Here is an 18,813-nt window from a genome sequence, read left to right as displayed (position 1 = left end):
GCCACAGGGGGGATTCGAACCCGGGCCCTCTAGTGCCGCAGGCAGCAGCTTAAACCTTCCTTTAGGAAGGTGTGCGTCAGTCCCTGCTCCGCTCTGCTGCCCATCAATGGTGCTGCCCACTCAATATCCCACCACCATGCCTCACACCCCACCAATCTAACCCTCCCCTCACTTTAAGCCCACACGTTGACCCCCTGAGGAGCTGCAGTCCTGCATCTTTCCTTCCTGAGAACACAAACCCAACACTGAGCGCAGAGCCCACAGCCCCACGCTAAACACGACCCCCCCCACCGACCGCACTGCGCACGCGCAGCCCCGTGCCGGCTGTGGGCACAGCGCGCATGCGCACCAACCGCACGAAGCGAATTCCCCCCCCCCACTTAAGCCCCGCCCCCCTCCCCGTCACCACTAACAACGGGCGGCGCTGCGCTCCTCCTCCTCCTCCTCCTCCTCCTCCTCCTCCTCCTCCTCCTCCTCCTCCTCCTCCTCCTCCTCCTCAGCCGGAACCGGCGGCGGCGCTGCCCCGAGCCGACATGAGGAGAGCCGAGAGCGGCCGGGCGGCGTGACGGTAAGCGGCTGTCCTGAGCGCGGCCTCACACTCAGCCTACTTCCCATTCAACCCCTCCGGTGCTTGGCGGGGGAGTCCTCGGTCAGCGAGCGGCCCACGGCGCCGCCATCCCCAACAGGTGCCCGGTAGGAGCACGGCGGGCCGGGAACGGCGCTTTGTTAACGCGGTTCTTTTGTTCGCGGTGCCGCTTTCCCGATATAAAAAAAAAAAGTCCGGTGAAGTTGTTTGTGGCGTTTAAAGCCGTTTCTCGTTAAAACGAACCTGGCCTCCCGCCAGCGTGTTCATCCGAGAGCGCTGCTAGCTGCCAACAACGTAACCCGGTGCAAGCCGTTCGCGTTGGGGTGAGGTTGGGTCCGGGGGGTGAGCAGATGTTGGCTGCTGTTGGCTGTTGCCGTTGGATTCCTCGTTGGCTTTGCACTGGAATGTCTGGGGAGGAAATGAACTTAAAGGAACTACAGGCATTGCTGAAGTTTTTTTTGTCTGAAAAGCCCTGATTCTGCTCGTTCCGGTATTGCTTCAATCTGCTGTGAGCTCCTTCATGCTTTCGTTCTGAAAGCAAAAGGTTTTCACGTCTGGGATACTTCTCTTTAAACCGATCCCGTTCCTGGTAACACCAATCCCAAACAGCCCCGTGCTTTCCAGCAGTGCTGAGATGCCAACGCTGCCCCAGCAGCAGCACAGGAGATCTCACCTCTCAGATGAACAGTCACAGCGTCGTTTGAAAGTCCATTACTAAAACCGGACAGAAACAGTGTTAATCTGGTGCCCTTTTTTAGGATGACAGCTCGTTTCTGACCATAAAAGATACATAGCTCTTCAGGGACTCATTGAGGAGTCTTGGTGGAGCTGTGAAGAGAGAACTGCAAGCCGTGCTATTACAGTTGGAATTGCTGGTTGAGGAAGAGTCTAAAACTGGCTTCTCGCATCTGACAAATGGTTTGAAATGTTTCTTTTTCAGGTTGGAGCTGACCTTCGTAACCGCAGCCATGGTGCAGAAGTATCAGTCACCCATACGGGTGTATAAACACCCCTTCGAGTTGATTATGGCCGTAAGTATTGATTTTTGGCTAAATTCTCTTCCTTGGGCAGCTCCTTGTGTTGCTCAGTACGGGCTGGGCACCATTCGATAGACACTGTGGAACGCACAAGTCTGAGCTGATATACCAAATATGGGAGATGTGTGCTTTGACAGTTTCCTTTTTCCTCGGAGTGTTTTTATATAACACATCCTCTTCCCTTCAAGTTTCAATACAGCTCACAGACTGTTTTGTTTTAAACTCGCAGCACAAGTTGCTTTCAAGTGTGCTTCCATGTTGATTAAGCTCTTCACAGTGAAGGGTGGTGAGGTGCTGGAACAGCTGCCCAGAGAGGCTGCGGATGCCCCATCCTTGGAGATGTCCAAGGCCAGGTTGGATGGAGCCCTGGGCAGCCCATTCTGGTATTAAATGTGGAGGTTGGTGGCCCTGTGTGTGGCAGGGAGGTTGGAGCCTGATGATCCTTGAGGTCCATTCCAACCCAAACCATTCTATGATCATGATGTATTCCAGGCTGGGAAAAAGCATCATGTACATTGAATGAAATGCTTATTGTGGTGGCATCTTTGTTCGTATGGGCTGTAAAACAGAGAAGAACACAGAAGCCATGAAAGCAGGTTTAAGTGTGAACAGAAGAGGAAGAAGTGCTGGGAGCAGGGGCAGTACCTTGTGGGGAGGGGGGGGAAAAAAGATAGGGAGGCCAGAGAGGTAACCAAAAAGCTTCTTGGCTGCTGGTTTGTGTGCTAGCATTAAAACTGTAACCAAACAAAAAAAGGTAAAATCCTACGTGGGTTCTCTCTTTCTCTGCCTTTTCCTTTTAGAAAACAAAGAGGAAGACAGGTTTTGACATCTTGAAGTATATTCAGCCAAAACCACAACAGTGTGGTTCTAGTGAGTTACGAAGGGCGCCTGTGGAGGAGCAGTCAGGTCAGCTTCTACCAGATAAGAGCAGTTAAAATGTAAATAATCTAAAATAACTATTATTGCTTCACTTGCTGAAAATGCTGCGTTTAATGGCTCTGGGGGAGAGTTTTAGTGGTGCTTGTTGTGTAAATATTTAGATAGGTCACATGGGTTGAAGTGCAGAGTTCCTTACAGAAGTGATCGTTCGCAGTCACAGGGCAGAAGACTGGATTAAATCACACCAGGTGAAATGCTTCAATTTCTATCATGTTCCCGAAACTGCCTCCACCATCCACCTGCAACCGGTTCAAGGCAGAGGGTGGTTATTTTCATAAGGCTCTGTGATACGTTGAAGGTCTTTTAATACCTTACCCCATTATGATATCTGAGCTAAGCGGCTTTCTAGCATTTAAATCTGGCTGTGTATGCAGCTCTTTATCCTTCACTGAAGTCTACTGGCTTTAGTTCTAAGAACGCTAAACAGAGTTGAATGTCTTGGACACAATTCTCTGGGTTTTGCTGAGCTTTTACCTTGCTGCTGAGAGGGAGGCACAGTTTCTTCTTTGAAGGGATCTTCAAGGATATTTTCAGCCGAAGGACTGAGCTGACCTCAGGACTGTTCGCAGTGCTTAATTGGATGTAATTGGAAACACTTCAAACTATTAATACTGAGTTCTCAAGCTGTTCTGTATCTGGGGGATAACAAAAACCGACAGGATAATTCTTAGCAAATATTTAGCCTTTTCTTACATGAGAGATTTTTTTTTCTTCTCCTGTGAGGGGAAAGAGGCTATGCTGCATGTGTAGCTATAGGGGGAAAAATCATTGAAAGATTAAAATAGTGAACAAAGAGAAGAATGTTTTCTAAAGAAGAAAGTCGGCTGGATTGGTACTTGCTGAGACTGGAAGTCAGGATTAGTGATAATGTTATTTATTTTATCTATGTTGGGCAGCACGTTATTATTTGAACTTGTTCACAATGCGTTCACTGGGCGACCATCCTTCTGCCGTGTTGCTGCTGTTACTGTATGAGTTCTTAATGTATGTGGTAATCTATCCAAACTGTTAATGTATCCCCTGAAGGATGCAAGAGAGTGTCTCTGCGAGCCAAATTATTCCAAGGATATGAACAGTATCTGATAGTTTGATGCTTTTTGGTACGGTTTCCCTTCGGTTCAGGATCAGTAAGCTTCCTACTTGCCTACTTTTCCCATCCTGGATTTCAAAGAGGTTCTTATGGGGAGGTTGAAGTACAATTAGCACTCTGTTCATTGCTCTTGTTTGGGAGCTTTTGTCTCTCTCTGAAAGATGAGCTCGGCTATATTAAGACCAAAAACTGGATTTAATTCCACTTGGACCCAGATGAAGACTGACAAGTGTTTAGCAGATGATTATGATAAAAAATACTTTAAAATGTGGGAATCCTTTTTTTTTCTTAATTGCTTTTGGGAACGTTTTTCTTCTGCTCCTCCTCCAAAAATCAGCTATTGAACCTAATGCATCTCTGGCAGAACCTATTGAACCTAATGGCATCTCTGTTCTTCAAGGCACAGCCCCTTATCTCTCAAGTCTAGAACTGGTGAAGAGCAGTTGTAGGGATTGAGTGGGGAGATGCATTGCTTTGTGCTTCTTGCCTTTCCTTAACATTAAAGGCAAGCTGTATAACATTTTAACACAAGCCACTTCCGTGAAGACGGTCTATTTTTACTGATGAGCTGTGTGCTTTCGGATAATATCTAAGTTGCTTTGAAAACAGTAAGAAGATGCAAATCTTTTAATGAAGCATCCCCTGAGCTTGGAAAGCTTCTAGAATCATCAGCCAGAAGTTACAGTCTGACATGCCTGGTGTTGGCAACAAGACTTTGCCAGGTGGTTCTGCATTATGACATGATTTTTGGCAGCTCCATGGTATAGGTCATAATCAACACCTTGAACATTGTGTGGTGTGTATATACCTATATATTTCTCTATATAATATAAACACTTGTGCAGATGTTTATCAGGATGAATAGAGTCTAAGCTTATTTTTTCCTGTTTTACACAGTGCTGAAAGCAGCTGAAATGTGGGGAAAGTGACAATTTAAAAAGCTCTTGTCAAGTTATCAAAGCTAAACATTGTAGTGTTGTCTTTAAGGGGGTTGCATTTAATAATGTGGTGCCTTCAGCCATTAAGTTCATGTCAAAAGGCAGTTAAGAGGTTGAGTCTTGAAGACTTCTTAATACTTACTGAAATTAACCTTGGAGATTCACAGCTTGTTTCTGATCTGGCAGACATGAAATAATTCTCCTTGAGTTTAATTTCCACAGTAAATTCAAATAACGAATCATCTGCTATCATAGGATTTCATGCAAATGGAAAATAAGATTATTGAGAAAATAACAACACCAATAAAAAAATCAACACAGCACAACAACACACACTGAATGTCCAGAGCACTGAAGGCTTTTCTGAAAGCTCCATAGAGAACATCTTGCTCTTACAGCCTGCTTAGAAAACATCTTATTTGCAGCCCCAAATTACTTAGTTTCAGATAAGAGTATGACTAGTAGCATGACTGAACGCAGCAAGTGTGCATTAAACTATTAACTATTATGTTTAGGGGCATTAATGTTCATTGTAAGAGCTTATTGCATTGTGACAGCTGAGGTTTTCAGATCTGCTTGTGGCAGCAGACAAACTTTAGAATCATAGAATGGCCTGGGTTGAAAAGGACCACAATGTTCATTCAGTTCCAACCCCCTGCCATGTGCAGGGTTGCCAACCAGCAGCCCAGGCTGCCCAGAGCCACATCCAGCCTGGCCTTGAATGCCTGCAGGGATGGGGCATCCTCAGCCTCCTTGGGCAACCTGTTCCATTGCGCCACCACCCTCTGGGTGAAAAACTTCCTCCTAAGATCCAACATAAACTCCCTGTCTCAGTTTAAAACCATTCCCCCTTGTCCTGTCACTGTCCACTGCCATAATCAGCCATTCCCCCTCCTGTTTCTATGCTCCCTTCAATTAGTGGAAGACTACAATGAGGTCACCCCGGCACCTTCTCTTCTCCAAAAGGTGATTTCAAAGGTGGTTTGGTGTCTTTTGAATGCCTAAAATGATGTTTCCCCTCTGTCAAAATACCTGGCATTGGAACCAAACAAGGAAGTTAGGAATGCAATCTGGAGCTTACCACTGTCAAGTGATTTCTTTAATTCTAGGATTAGGCTTGGCTCTTTTCCCTTCCTTTGTCCGACTCCCAGGCCCTCATCCATTTTGCTTCCTGGCTTTGTTGAAAATTCAGCCTTATTTGTTGTTGGAAATGCATCAGTGAGAGAGCAGTGGAACAGCACCTTGTATGGATGTACTTATTTTGGAACCGGTGTGTGTGCAGCTCAACTGCCGTTTGATGTCATTGCTGATGGCCTCTTGTATTAGCAACGTGTTGTATGAACAAATGAGGTTTTGGCCACTTGTTTGGAATGAGCTGTAGTTAACAAACATAGGAGTTAAGTGAAGCACTAGGGGAAAAATATTGACTTAGCAGCTGGCTTACTGTGCAATTTACATCTTATTTCATGGCATGCCTAGATATTTCCATGGCTAGCAGTTTCCTGTTCTCTGTGGGCAAAGCACATGACCCGGCTGTAGCTGACAGCTGTACTTTTCTCCACCCAGTGCTTTTAGTCAGGTTTTCTTGGCAGTTCTTTTATGCTTTAAAAGCTAAAACACTGCTACTGTCAAACCCTGAAAGGTGTCAATGGAAGAAAAATCCCTGTCAGTCCCAGTCTTGTTGCTTCATTCTGAAAGCACTCAATTCTGTGCTTTGCAGGCGTTTGCAGGAGGTGTGAAGTGCTGCTTTATGGTCTAATAATTAACCAAGAAGCACTTAGAGTCGAAAGTACATTGAATGCATGGGAGAAAGGAAGCGGTTAGTATGTTCTGCAGAGTCCTGGACAGCCGTGGTATCATGGTTAGGATCTGTATGTTTGTAATGTAATATGTAGTTGGCCTTAAGAAGCACGTGTACAAGCTTTTAAAACCTCATGGATTGAAGGTATGGTGTGTTTGTAGATTCTGAAATCACATCCAGTGAGCAGACAGGTTAATTTAGAGATCACAGACATCAGCTGCAGACGTGGGATGAGGTATTTCCATATGGTGTGGCCAGTTATGTGCACCTCCAGCTTAAATAATCTGCATTTCCTCTTCCTGCAGAGCTCTTCCTGCTGTGAGCTGAAGGAGCTGCAGACAGATCTGAGCTCAGATACTCAGGAGAAACGAGTGCACATGAAAGATGGGATAGGAGAGCCTCGGGGACTGAAAGCAGTCCCTCAGGACTTCCAACAAATCACATTAAATCAGTCCAGGTCTTGGAACATAGAATGTAGGGGTACGTTGTGATTTTTTTCATAACCAGGATTGATGTTTTTGCTTTGCACTCACTTGAAATTCAGTACGTTTCTGGAAGGAGGAAGGCAACGTGATCTTAAAACTCTTGTGTTCTGAATATAGAATGAATCTACTGGGAATTTACAAGGAAATTTGTTAATTAGCTCAAGTTAAAATTAATTACAGGTTAGTCTTAAATGATCTATTTTCTCCCAAGTGAGCTCATCTTCATTTTTTTTTCCACTCAGTTTGAAATGACTGTGTGTATATTTTAAATGAGGAATTAGGCTGTTAAGCTGAATTACTAACTCTTTTCGTCTGATTTTTATGATATAGTTAAGACAGATAATGTTAGCAGCTCAGGTAAAATGTGAAGCAGGACTTATTACAAGTAATTTAATCATTCTGCTTTCTCATAATCGGTCTGCATGCTGCTTGTTGCTGTTGTCATCCGTATACTTGAGGTGAGTAATGCCTAGAAGCATGTGGAGGATGTGGTGGCAACATAGATCCAAACCCTGCATTGCAAGGACTGTCAGACACCACCTGGGATCCGCTGCAGTGTGGGGCAGTGTTCCCATAAGGCTATAAGCAAGCACAAGCCTTTAAAATCTAAGATCAGGTGCTAAGCTTTTTGCTTCTCTCTGCATCCCTTTTGCTCAATAATAGAGATTTCAGTCCATAGAGGTTATCAGCTTGTGGTTCGTGGGCTTTCGCTCCCACGGGTCAGAGAAAGAAGAAATATGTGGTTTCTCATTACAGCCAAGTTAGCATACCAGGTTGTTCTCAGCACTTTCTTGCAAAAGATGCTGCAGTTCATCCACAAGCCATTTCGGGGAGATAAACTGCTCAAAATGCCGTCTTGGAACAAGGAGTCAATGATTCTATCTGCCTGATTGCCACAACAGGCTCACTTGAGGCTGATGGACACCCTGTGGGAGCCGGTGCTCTTCTCCTCCTGTGCTGTTGGTGAGATGATTGCAGCTGGCCATAGGAAAGAGCAAGTCAGCGTGGCATTGTCAGGGAGCCCTGATTCCATGGGGGATCATTAGGGATCAGCAAGGAAAAGCTCGCTGTATCTGTTTGGGTTCTTTCAAATTAATACATCAGGACTTTGTCACAATTGAAGCAGTGTTTTCATTCTGATATTATGTGTAGTCTCACCACTTGAGTATGGGGGTGAGGATGGTGATGGGTCCTATTTAAATTTGTTTATGCCACAACAGAAGGGGGAACGTTTCGTTTCCTTCCTTCCTTCCTTGAGCTCATTGTGCTTTTTTTGTTTATAAATGCAAGTGTTATAAATGTTTGTTCCAGTTCAGGAACATCACTCAGCAGAACCCTTTTCAGAGGATGTTTTGCTGGCCGTTCCATACAGCGTGTAAATTCTGCTTCTTCATTTGCAAAGCTCTTCTCTTTGCTGTGCAATTCGTTGGCCTGTGGATAAGTTCTTCATTACTGAACTCGCAGCTCTATGAAATTACTTATTGAAGTGTTTCATGGTCTGCGTGGTGCAGCTACAGATGCTGTAATGAACAGGACTTAATGCAATTTCACTTGAACTTTTGTTCTCTTTCAACTAAGCTGATTCTACCTTCAGTCTGCCTTTCCTCGCTCTAAAGGAGGGCGAGGAACAGAGGAGTGATTATCATCTATGATTTTAATTCTGTTCCTTCATAGGAGCAAATCAAACGAATCCCGACTATTCTTTAATTGCTTCGCCTTTTGAAGCTGGAGGCATCTCTCTCATTTTTATTGGTGAGCAGATATGGGGTACAGGGGCTGCACCACCCCACTGCCAGGCATGCACCTAGCAGTGGTGTTAGCTGGTTATTGGCAGGGATGGCACCTAACAGTGGTGTTCATATGAGCAGTATAAGGCCTACTTAGTTAGTACAGTATTTATCTGGCAGCATCCCTATAGAGAAGATAGGGATGAGAGAAACATGTGGTAATGCTGTCTCCGATACATTTTCAATCTACAGCTGTGTCTTGACAGCCCTTCTGGTCCAGAAAGTGCCTGTTGTGTGTAATAGCACTGTATGTGTTTGGCTTCCTGTGCTCGCTCAATTCTTTTCTGGAACAAAGCGAGCTCTCTATCATGGCACCCTCCAGCAGGTGGCTGTGCTTCATGACACATTCTGTCAAGAGAGATATCCTTTATCTGGAGCCTGACTCGGCTGCACGCCACCTGCTCCGTGCTCACATTCATCATGTTACTTGCTTGTTAGATAGCTGTGTGTTACCACCCTCAGACCTCAAGTTCTTATTATGGCGATGAGTCCCAGCTCATGATTCCATATGAGACATTGCTGTTCCATATTGTTATCTTCCATCTCCAGACATTTCTGAGCCTTTTCCTGGGAAATCAGATATGTAAGGTTAGGATGCATGTTTGCAATGTTGCATTTAACTTTCTAGCTTGAGATAAATATTTTTTGCAGGTCCCAGACCCTAACATACATGTTTTGATGGCATTAGCGGATGGCCACAGTGTAATTGAGGTAGTTAATAGCTTTATTGGTTTGCTTAATAGAGTACAGCTGCCTTGTTTGACCTAGGAGTTGATATTTTTGGTCCAAAATCCAAACCCAGACAGCTGATCTATGCTGCTCACCTTGAATTCTACCCTCTTGCCAAAGGTTTCCTTACTGTGCTGCTTATACCTCTGGTAGAGCACAGTCAGTGTTGCTTGGAGGCCAACTGCCTCTGGGCCAAATGGAAACCTGGTGGGTGCAGTCTGACAATGAAGCCAAACCTGTTTGGCTGAACCTCTGCACAGGGTGGCAAGGAATGGGGGCTGATCTGCATGGAGATCAGGAGACTTGCATCTCTGTGGCAGGAAGAGACTCTGGCCCTTCTGTTAATACTTCAGTGAGAAATTCTGAGCCTGTAGCAACACTGCAGCCATCCTTCCCTCTCCCACCATTAAACTAGGTGTTTTAATAGGGCTGCTTGGTGAAAGTGTCTGTGATTCTAAGACAAAAACAACCCTGCTGAATAGCAATTCTGGCATATAGGAGAGTAAGCCTGAAGTGTGGAACAAGCATTCAGTGAGGATGTGTGGCAGTTCCAAAAATAGATCCTCAGTGGACACATCAGAATTGCAGTGGAATTCTAAAGTAAAAGTGACTGCAGAGGATCCAGACAAATTCTGTTAATAGGAAGAATGGGGAAATTAAATACTGAAATCAGCATATCAGGGTGGCTGTATCCTGTATGTTAGGGGATGCCTGTTGGCAATGCTGAATGAATGGAGTTGGTGCTGTTCAGCTGCTGTAAGACATACGGTGGTTATTTATGAGCAATAGCAAGACAAGATTTTAATGGCTTGCAGTCCTTCTATGTGTGTATCTTGATCTCAAAGATATGTTTCTGTGCTGTGGAAAGGCTTATATATTGCCACTGCTGTAGAGAAATAGGAAGTGCTTGAGAATAGCTGACATTCCCCAGTAATGGCAGCAGTCTCTGCTCTCAGAGCATTTTAGCTTTCACTGGCCCACGGCCAGCTTTCCTGTGATGCTTTTCTGGAGGTCAACCTCTTTGCCAGAGCACTCTAACCTTGAACCAGAGCAGTCGTGTCCTGTGCAATTGGGGTCAGAAGCCAAGTTTCCTCTCCCAGCAGCTAGTGAAGCTGATGCTAATTGCAAGGCACATTCTGTCAAACCGAGTGCTGTGCTCAGAGCTACGTGGCTTCTGAGCCAGAACTGATTTCCATCTGTCTTGCCTGGAACGCGGACAGAGCAAACACTCATTTTCTCTGTAGAATGGTTTTGCACATGCATTTAACATAAACACATTAACGTGGAATTGCAAGTCAATCTCACTCTGCTATTTACCCCCACTAGGGCAATAGAGGTTGATGTGTAATAGTGACATATATCACTGTCACTGTATAATCTACCCTTGATGTTCCACCTTAACTCAGACCAGAACAATGTCAGGCTTTTTTTTTGTCTTTGATTTTTATTTTCCCCCTTTCCAACCAGCATTTTACTGTTGGTCTCCCAGTCACCAGCCAGCCTAACCTGAGTGAACAGGCTCTCCTCGCTTGCTCCAAAGGAAGATGAGAATGGCTTTATTTATATTCAGCCTTTTGGCCTTTTCTGTCCTTAGTCATCTTTTTTCCTAGAGGACAGAACTTGCCCAACTATTCTTTTTTCCAGCTTCTTGTTTTGGAGTTTCATGTCTCCAGACCGTGCAGCAGCTCTAATGAAGTTGTGCACTGTTAGAGTTGCTGTTAATGGAGCAGTGCTGTGCCCTGAGCTCTTTCAGGCTCTCCAGGCTTCTCAAAGGGAGGAAAAGAATGAACGCTCTCCTTGTGAGCATCTCTGAGGCAAGCAGGTGTGATTCTTCTCACCGTGGCCATCCACTTTCTCTTCATGTGTTACCCTGTTTATTCTCTGAAGGTGGACACTCAGGTTCTCACAGGTAGGAACGTGCATTACACAGTTTCAAGTGTGCAGATGTATTTGAGCAAACCACAAGTGGCTCGTATCTCTTATAAGGAAACCACTCTTCCAATTAGAGCCCTGCTGAGGCGTGCCTGTGGTGGTTGGATTTATGCAGATAAAGGACGGAACGTTAGTCCTTGTGTCAAGGTCAGATTCTTTCTGTCCAAACTGTGGGTGTTTTTCTAATGTTCTCTTGCTAAATCTTGAGTTCTTAGAGCTGGAATAAAGGTGGTGCAATAAATCATGGGCAGGTTTATTTCTCATCTGGAAGGAGACAGTGTTTGCATGTAGCAAATTAGTTCTTAGGTTGTTACGAGCCAGTTCCCTTTCAGTTTCATTGTATGCATCAGTATGGAGCAATCGTGCCACTATAATTTTGCTGGTAAAACTTCCAGTGATTCATTTTCTGAAATGGAAACGAACAACTAATGAATAGTACCTGTACAGGAAGGGATCAAGTGGTATCCAGGCATGTACTGATGGGCCGAAGCACTGTGCTGTCCTAAAAGAGCCTGCATGGGGGTTGTGACTTCTCTTTAGAACAGAGGTTTTCTGTGTCTGCCCATCTCTTCCAGTGCTGCCAGGCAGAGCTCCTTGCTCAGCTGGGTAAGTTGGTTACCAGGGTTGTGTAACTTAGCAGTGAGTTACCAGGAAAATTCCACTAATCCAGAAGATTGCTTCATCGCCTGTTTGGATTCTCTTGCTTTCTTTGTAAGATCTAAATAATATTAATGAAATATTAAAATATGAAGGTAAGGTTGGTCTCTGAAACTGGTTCAGCGCCTCTGTAGCCTGCACATCACTGCACATTCTGACACAGAGGAAGCTTTCTGCAGCTTTTCCTTCTGTCCCCTACTTTGCTTTTGCTTTGGGACAGCTTTAAGCAAATACGCAGTGCTGCTGGGTTGTGGGTTTTTTTGCAGTATAACTCAAATTTATCAAGAGTGCTTTATGGATATGTATGAGCAAATAATAAGCATGGAGTTTTACAGATACCCACAGCTGTGGGCACTGTTCTAAATGGAGCATCCTTTTAATAAGCAGTCCTTTAAAACCTTTAGATTTCTGGCTTATGTGGTAGAGAAATGAGTACTTCAGTGTTGATTCCTCACTGGTCTGCCCAGCTTTGGTGACTGCTTTTACAAACGATCAGGGTGATAAAATAAGCTGTATGCTTGCTAACTTTTCAGGAGCGACCACAGCGTGCTATTTGAGTGCGTGATGCCTTAGACTCAGGGCTGGCTCACAAGAGCTGGCCTGCAGGGTAGTTATTAGGGCTGTTTCAAATGCCAAGCTGTGCATTTGATCTATATTTGGAACGTATTTAAAGCCAGTAGTGATCAACGCTGTAACCATGGAAATGCTGCTTGAAGGAAGGAGGTGACCAGAAAACACCACTGCTGGTTAGAGCTGTTGCATTCACTTGGGAGTGCTTTGTAGCAGTTGTTAACACGTGAAAGGTCCTGTTGTCAGAAATCCAGGTGGTGTGGGACGTGTTATGTCAGCAGCTCTAATTGCAAGCTATTGCAATGGCTGCTGTTTCATTTCTAATACCATCTCAGTTGTGTTTCCTGATAGCTGAAGGCACTGTATAAACTGTTGTTCTACCTGAAACACTGTAGAAGATGTTTTGAGACATTAAGTAGGTGTGAAATAGCCTGGACTGTGTCTACAGAGGTGTGTTAGGTGTTGGTACTTCCTGGTGTGTGTAATGGAGCTTTGTTCCTTATGTAAAAGCCACAGTGGCTCTGTTTGGGAAGGCTGCTCTACTTTCACTGCATGCATCCCACGTGTGTTTTAGGTAAGTGCTGCTTGGGATGATGGTGGTCGAAAATTGAGCAGGTAATTGCCTGTAGACAGCAGCAATGAAGTGTAATGGGATGCTGGTGGGAAGGCTGAGCCTCTGCCTCCATATCACCATCACTTCTGATGCTGTGGGCACCGTAATAAAATAGGAGGTGTTACTTTGGAGCAGTCCCTGTGGTATTGCACAGTAGCTACTGAGTCTGAGTTAAATCTGTGTGCTGAGTGACTCTGTTGTGTTTGTGGCCCGTGTCTTCTTTGTTTTCACATACTTTCAGCTCACTATTTCAGGAATTTCTGGAATGGATGTGAAAATCCAAAGCTTTCTCACTGTCTTTTGAATTGAAGCAGGAAATTTCAGTGCCAGCATTTCATATGACAGGCCTCTTAAATCTATTGAGTAGAACAAATACACAGTGTTTATTCTTTGGTGACATCAACAAGATTGCTTTAATAGCTTTTCAGTGGCTGTGCTCATGTTGCCTAGGAGTAGGATATATTTGAGACCTGCAAGAAACATAGCTGGGTTGTTATTTAAAGTACTGCAGGCTTCTGAAGCAGCTAAATGTGAAAACTTAAGGCTTTATGTAGTTAGACTAAGGTGTGAATTTAAATGTACTGGAATAAATCTCCCCTCTCCTCCCTTCCTATTTCAATGTGGATGTTTGCACAGGTTTAAGTGGGTGATTCATAGCGATGTAGGGGCTGAGATCCTTTTCAATTGAATCTGATTAAATCAAAAGGACTCCTTTAAACGACTATCAGAGCATCAGAAGAAGACAAGGCGTGTTAAGGATTATACTCCTTGGTACACATAATAAAAACTTTTCTTCCATACCCAGCTCTCAAGTGACAAGAGGAGCTGTCAGCAGTGAGAAAATGTTTTCTCATCCAGCTTTGCTTATAGAGGGCATCAATTCCCTCAGCTCTCGTGTTTCCTGGAGAATGTCTCAGGAATTCCTATTCCTCTGAAGGGGATGTGAGCTAACAAAGCTCAGTTTATTGGCTTGGCTGTTTTCAACACTTCTCTAGAGACAAGAGTACTGCAAATAAGAGGGCATCTTAGCACTTCCTACTCTAATAAGTGAATCCCTGTGTTGCTAGTGCGATGAGTCCTACAGTGATGTTCAGTGTAGGTAGGGCCATACAGGCTGTGAGGAGTGCAGGTTGCTCCATGCCTGTGGGTGTTGGGAGCACAGTTACAGTTTGTAATGCTATAAGCATAACAGCACCCTTTATGAACATTTTAGACCGACTCCATCTCAGAACTTCAATACTGGGGTGCACATCTGTGAAATAGATGGCAGTTGGGCCATCTGCATTATGGAGGGGATGCTTCGCTTTGGTATGTGGTGTGAGGGCAGTGCGATTACTGCTTGCTTCCTCTCTACATGCACTAATGAGCATTTAATCAGGAAGCCCCAGGTCAATAACTCTCTGTACTTGTGTGCAATAAACAAGAACGTTTTAGCTTCTGAAAATGATGCAGAATGCTTGTTTTATTGATATCAACTTGTCTTATTGATTTATTTTTTTCTTACTTAGAGAAGAGTTATTTTATCTTGGATGTACTTAATAGCTATCATTAATACTTATGGCCAGATTTCTTCTCATACAAGGGAACAGCGTGTGATTGCAGTCTTCCTATTCTTCAGTAACAGGGTAAAATGAACTGGGCTGGAGGGAGGATGGAAGAGGGATGAAGTAAGAAAGGATGAGATGGAGCTGCCACCTTGGTAAGGCAGATGGGGTCATGGAGTTACTGGGCAATGCCCTGTGCCTGCGGGTCAGGGTGAGGCGCTTCTCAACTACCTATACATGCCAGCCAGTTCTTGTTTGAAGAAATGCACCAAAGTGCATCCCACCATCTGATACAGCTTGTGGGTACGTTAAAAATCTGACTAGTCATGATGGTGGCAGAGACTGGGCCAAGACTTAGAAACAAGTGAAAAATAAGGTTGGTTTAACTACCTCCTATTGTCAAGGACTAAAGAAGCGTGTGCATGGATAACTTCTGTTTAAATGCTATCCCCTAATTCATTCTTTGGTCTGAATTTGCCTCTTTCATGCCCAGTGTGTTGCCTGGAGTCCTGTAGAAACCTCATTTGTAGTCTTGCGTAATTAAAGCCTTCCTGGTCTTTTCCAAAGAAAGTGAGTTCCGAGTACTGAGTCACTGCCAAGCTGCCTTTGTTTCTCAGAAAGAAGAAAATCACTTTTGGTAAATGAGAGCATTTCATAAACTAAAAAAATGCAGCAAGGAAGGAAAAAAAAAAAACACTTAAACTTCCTTTTGAACAAGTGGAGAGCCATGCTGATGAGAAAAGCTCACTGCACAAATGCTGCTTGCATGGTATCAGGGCTTTGACTTGCAGCAAGGGGAGTTTTGGAGCTCTGTTTGTCCTTACCGAACTTGCTTCACAGCAGGGCTCTTTTCTGAAGAGCTGACTACTGCATTAAAGGTTTTGCTTCCCCAACTGCACTCCAGTTCTGGTAACTGGAATACTAACTTAGCTAGAAGCCATTTCTGGACCTTCTTGAGATATATATATCCTTTTTTCCCCATGCACCTTCTTCCTCTCAGCTCCAGCTGATAACTGATGCATGAACTAGCGTGCATGAAATACACTGGTGCTGAGATATGCACTATGTTTGCAGAAGGATAATGATTTTTAAACTTGTGTTTGTTGTGCAGAGAGGTATGAACAGCAGCGTTTTATGGATGAGAAAGTATTTGCTGATTTGTGAGAGTTAATCCAAAGTTGTTTCATTTCAAATGCAGCTGCCAAGAATTTGAAGCCTCTTGGTTGGCCTCCAATGAGCCAGTGTTTTTCCTATTGATCTGCAGGGGGAGGAAGGGGACCTGATGATACCAGGAATGATGGAGCTGTTGGAATGCAGGCTGTCAGGCTGGTGCTCCAGTGAGCCTTCTTATATGTTTATAAACAACTTGCATTCCACATGCTTGCAGGGGGTAGAGGAGTGTGCTGAATGTTGGTATGCATCTGCAGATTAGCACTCAAACATGGTCAGGTATTTATTGCAGGAGTAACGTTGGTGTGTGACACGCTCAGATAGCAGTGGGGCGGATTCAGTTGGCAGGGCCTCTCTTGGGATGCCCTTAGGGAATGCTGTGCTACTTTTAAAAGGCTGCTTCTCTTGCCATTTTGAACAGCGACCAAAGAGAAACGCCGCATCTTAGCCTGTTCCATGTAATCAGCTATGAAGAAAATAATCAGCATGTTTAATTTTCTGAGTGATGACTAAAATTCCAACTTATAATTAACCAGATTCAAATTTTTATTTGGTGGATTCAGGTACTGTAAGAACAATGGGATAGCAAAGGTTGCTTGCAACCTTTTGTGTGTAGTAGTTTTGATCTACTGAATGAACAAACTGAACGACCCTGTATCCTTTAAGACAGGAGACCCAGACCTGTGTATGGGAAGCTAATAAACTCAACAGGGAATATTAATCTGGCCAGAGAAGCTGAGTAACTTGCATATAAATAACTGATGTTTTCCAGAGGACTGAGCACATTCCTGCTCTCAGATGGCCAAGACCTCTTTGTTAGCCCCGGGTCTGGGTTGAGAAGCATAAAGTCAAAGCACTGCCTTCAGTCTTCCTGAAAATTGGGCTGGGATCATCCTGGACTGGTCTAAAGTTGGTATTCTGGGAGGATCCTGCTATTGCTAACATTGCAATCCTGAAATGTAAGGCTAGCAGGAGCAAGTGCAATTTGCTTGGGTGTGAGAAATAGCTGCAGTAGGTTTAAAATAGTGTCACTTCTGAATTGCTTTCATGTCTTTAAGCACAGCTAAGTGATAAAAGTAAAATCCTGTTATTTTGACTCTAAGCAGGAGTTGCTAAGGGAAGCAGTTGGAGAGCAGGCTTTAATACGGTACTATTTGGATGGAAATGATGCTTGTCAGTGTTCTTACTGTTACATGCATTAAGAAGGTCAGGAGTTTATATAATGGGCCCCTGAAATGTGAAGTTCGAGCAGTATGTTTCCGAGTACACCACGGCACCTTTTAGTAAATAGGAGTATGCAAAGGTTTGAGGCTGGTGGGAAATCTTGATTTTGGGGATGATTTAGGGAACAACAGCACTGCAGGCTTAATGGTTCTGAAAGCTCTGCCCTACCCAGAGGGCACTGTGTCCTCTCATGTCAAGCCCAGCACCAATTGCAGCCAATGTGCCCTCCTGCTCTCCTTACTTCTGCTACACACGGAGATCTCCACTTAACCACTTTGTTAAAGGTGAGAGAACAGAAGGGTTCAACTAAGTAACATCCTTACAACATCCTTCCTGCATGCATTTAGTCCCAGAGCAGCAGCTGTTGCACTCGGAGTGCAGCAATATTGCCTCAGCTGCTTTGCCTTTTAGGAAATAATTGGCTTTTGTGATTGTATCTGTACAGTTGCAGTGCTGAGAGGAAGGTGTGTAGCACCTAATGATTTTATTTGTGAAGAGAAGCCTATCATAGAGGGAAAACACACGTGGCATCTTATAACATACACCCTGCTTTATCAGGCTGCTAAAGTAGTATTGGATAACACAATTTAGTGATTTCCTGCCCACAAAGCCAGACTCGAGACAATTTCTTGTTCAAAACACCTCAATAATGCAGAACAAATCAGTTCTACTACAAGCAAAGAAGTTGTATTTGGTATTTATGTTCTCTTGCTCTTTTAATAGCCCCAGTTCTGACCATATGCGTGCTGCTTTGACCCACACGTCTCTTATTGGTTGCTGTGCCATTCTTACACTGCAGGTTTTCTTCTTGTGCTGTGTTGATCTGTGGTGCAAAGGAAGATCTCTCAGTATCCCATAGTCAATACAGCTTTTCCTGCCTGCTCTGCGCTGTGAAAGAACTGTTTGCCACGTGTGGAGAAGACGACGGTGCTTAAATCAGATAGAAAATGTTGATGTGGCTACAGTTTGCTGTAATTACACATATAATCACGCTGTAATAATTCTCAAACGATGCTGTACTGAGGAATGATGCATTACAAGAACGTATGCTGGTGGCACACAACTTGAATAGAACCAGCCTGACTTGAGAGCCCAATGAACTGACTGTGAGCAGTTCTCAGTGCTGTGTGCATGTTCTTCAGAGAAGAAAGACTCTGGGGTTGCTGTTATTCTCTCTGCAACCTTCAAGTACTTTGTTGCTGTAAGCACTGAGCGTGCCAACTTCTGACGTTAATTATTCTGTTCTCTTCCAAACTGAACACGTTCAGCTCAGTCCTGCCTTTCAGAACAAATTCTTGGGCTTTTGTTTGGTTGGTTTTTTTTTTTGCTTGCAGTTCAATAAACCCTTCCAGCAGGTAATGCTGCAATTTGCAAGTGTTCACAGGGCAAATGAGAACTGAGAAATGCATCAATACGTGCAGTCAGTGAGGCAGCAGAAGCTTACAGGGGCTCCTCAGTGGGGATGTTTCATTGTCTTTTGAAGTAGCAACAAACAAAACCCCATCCAAAATAGAGAGGAGTGCTAAATATTTCATAAGCTGAGGAAGAAGTGGCTAATTATTGCTACCAAGTCCTCAAAAAACAGCAAGTCCATACTGTTGCAGTAGAGATGAATTCTAAGTGCTGGGGCTTTGTTATTCAGTGAGAGAGGCCGAGGCATTCCTGTATGCCTACAAAAACATAAGCTTTGTTAGAACAAGGCATTCATCAC

At 44.2% G+C, this 18,813-nt stretch overlaps 1 protein-coding gene across 2 annotated transcripts in view; it reads left to right on the top strand.

Moving 5' to 3' along the window:
- The first annotated feature begins 438 nt into the window (after positions 1-438).
- SEC14L1 (SEC14 like lipid binding 1) overlaps positions 439-18,813 on the top strand; it is a 36,164-nt gene continuing 17,789 nt past the window's right edge. Inside the window, exons 1-2 of one of the 2 annotated variants that reach the window (XM_072351777.1) lie at positions 439-568; positions 1,527-1,617. In XM_072351777.1, the coding sequence (XP_072207878.1) occupies positions 1,555-1,617 (63 nt within the window). In that variant the 5' untranslated portion in view covers positions 439-568; positions 1,527-1,554. Of the gene's footprint in view, positions 687-1,526; positions 1,618-18,813 lie in introns of both variants that reach the window. The other variant, XM_072351778.1, reaches the window with a different exon arrangement.

Source organism: Excalfactoria chinensis, chromosome 17 (assembly GCF_039878825.1).
Source record: "Excalfactoria chinensis isolate bCotChi1 chromosome 17, bCotChi1.hap2, whole genome shotgun sequence".
Taxonomy (NCBI): domain Eukaryota; kingdom Metazoa; phylum Chordata; class Aves; order Galliformes; family Phasianidae; genus Excalfactoria; species Excalfactoria chinensis.
This window is presented reverse-complemented; position numbering and strand designations above follow the sequence as displayed.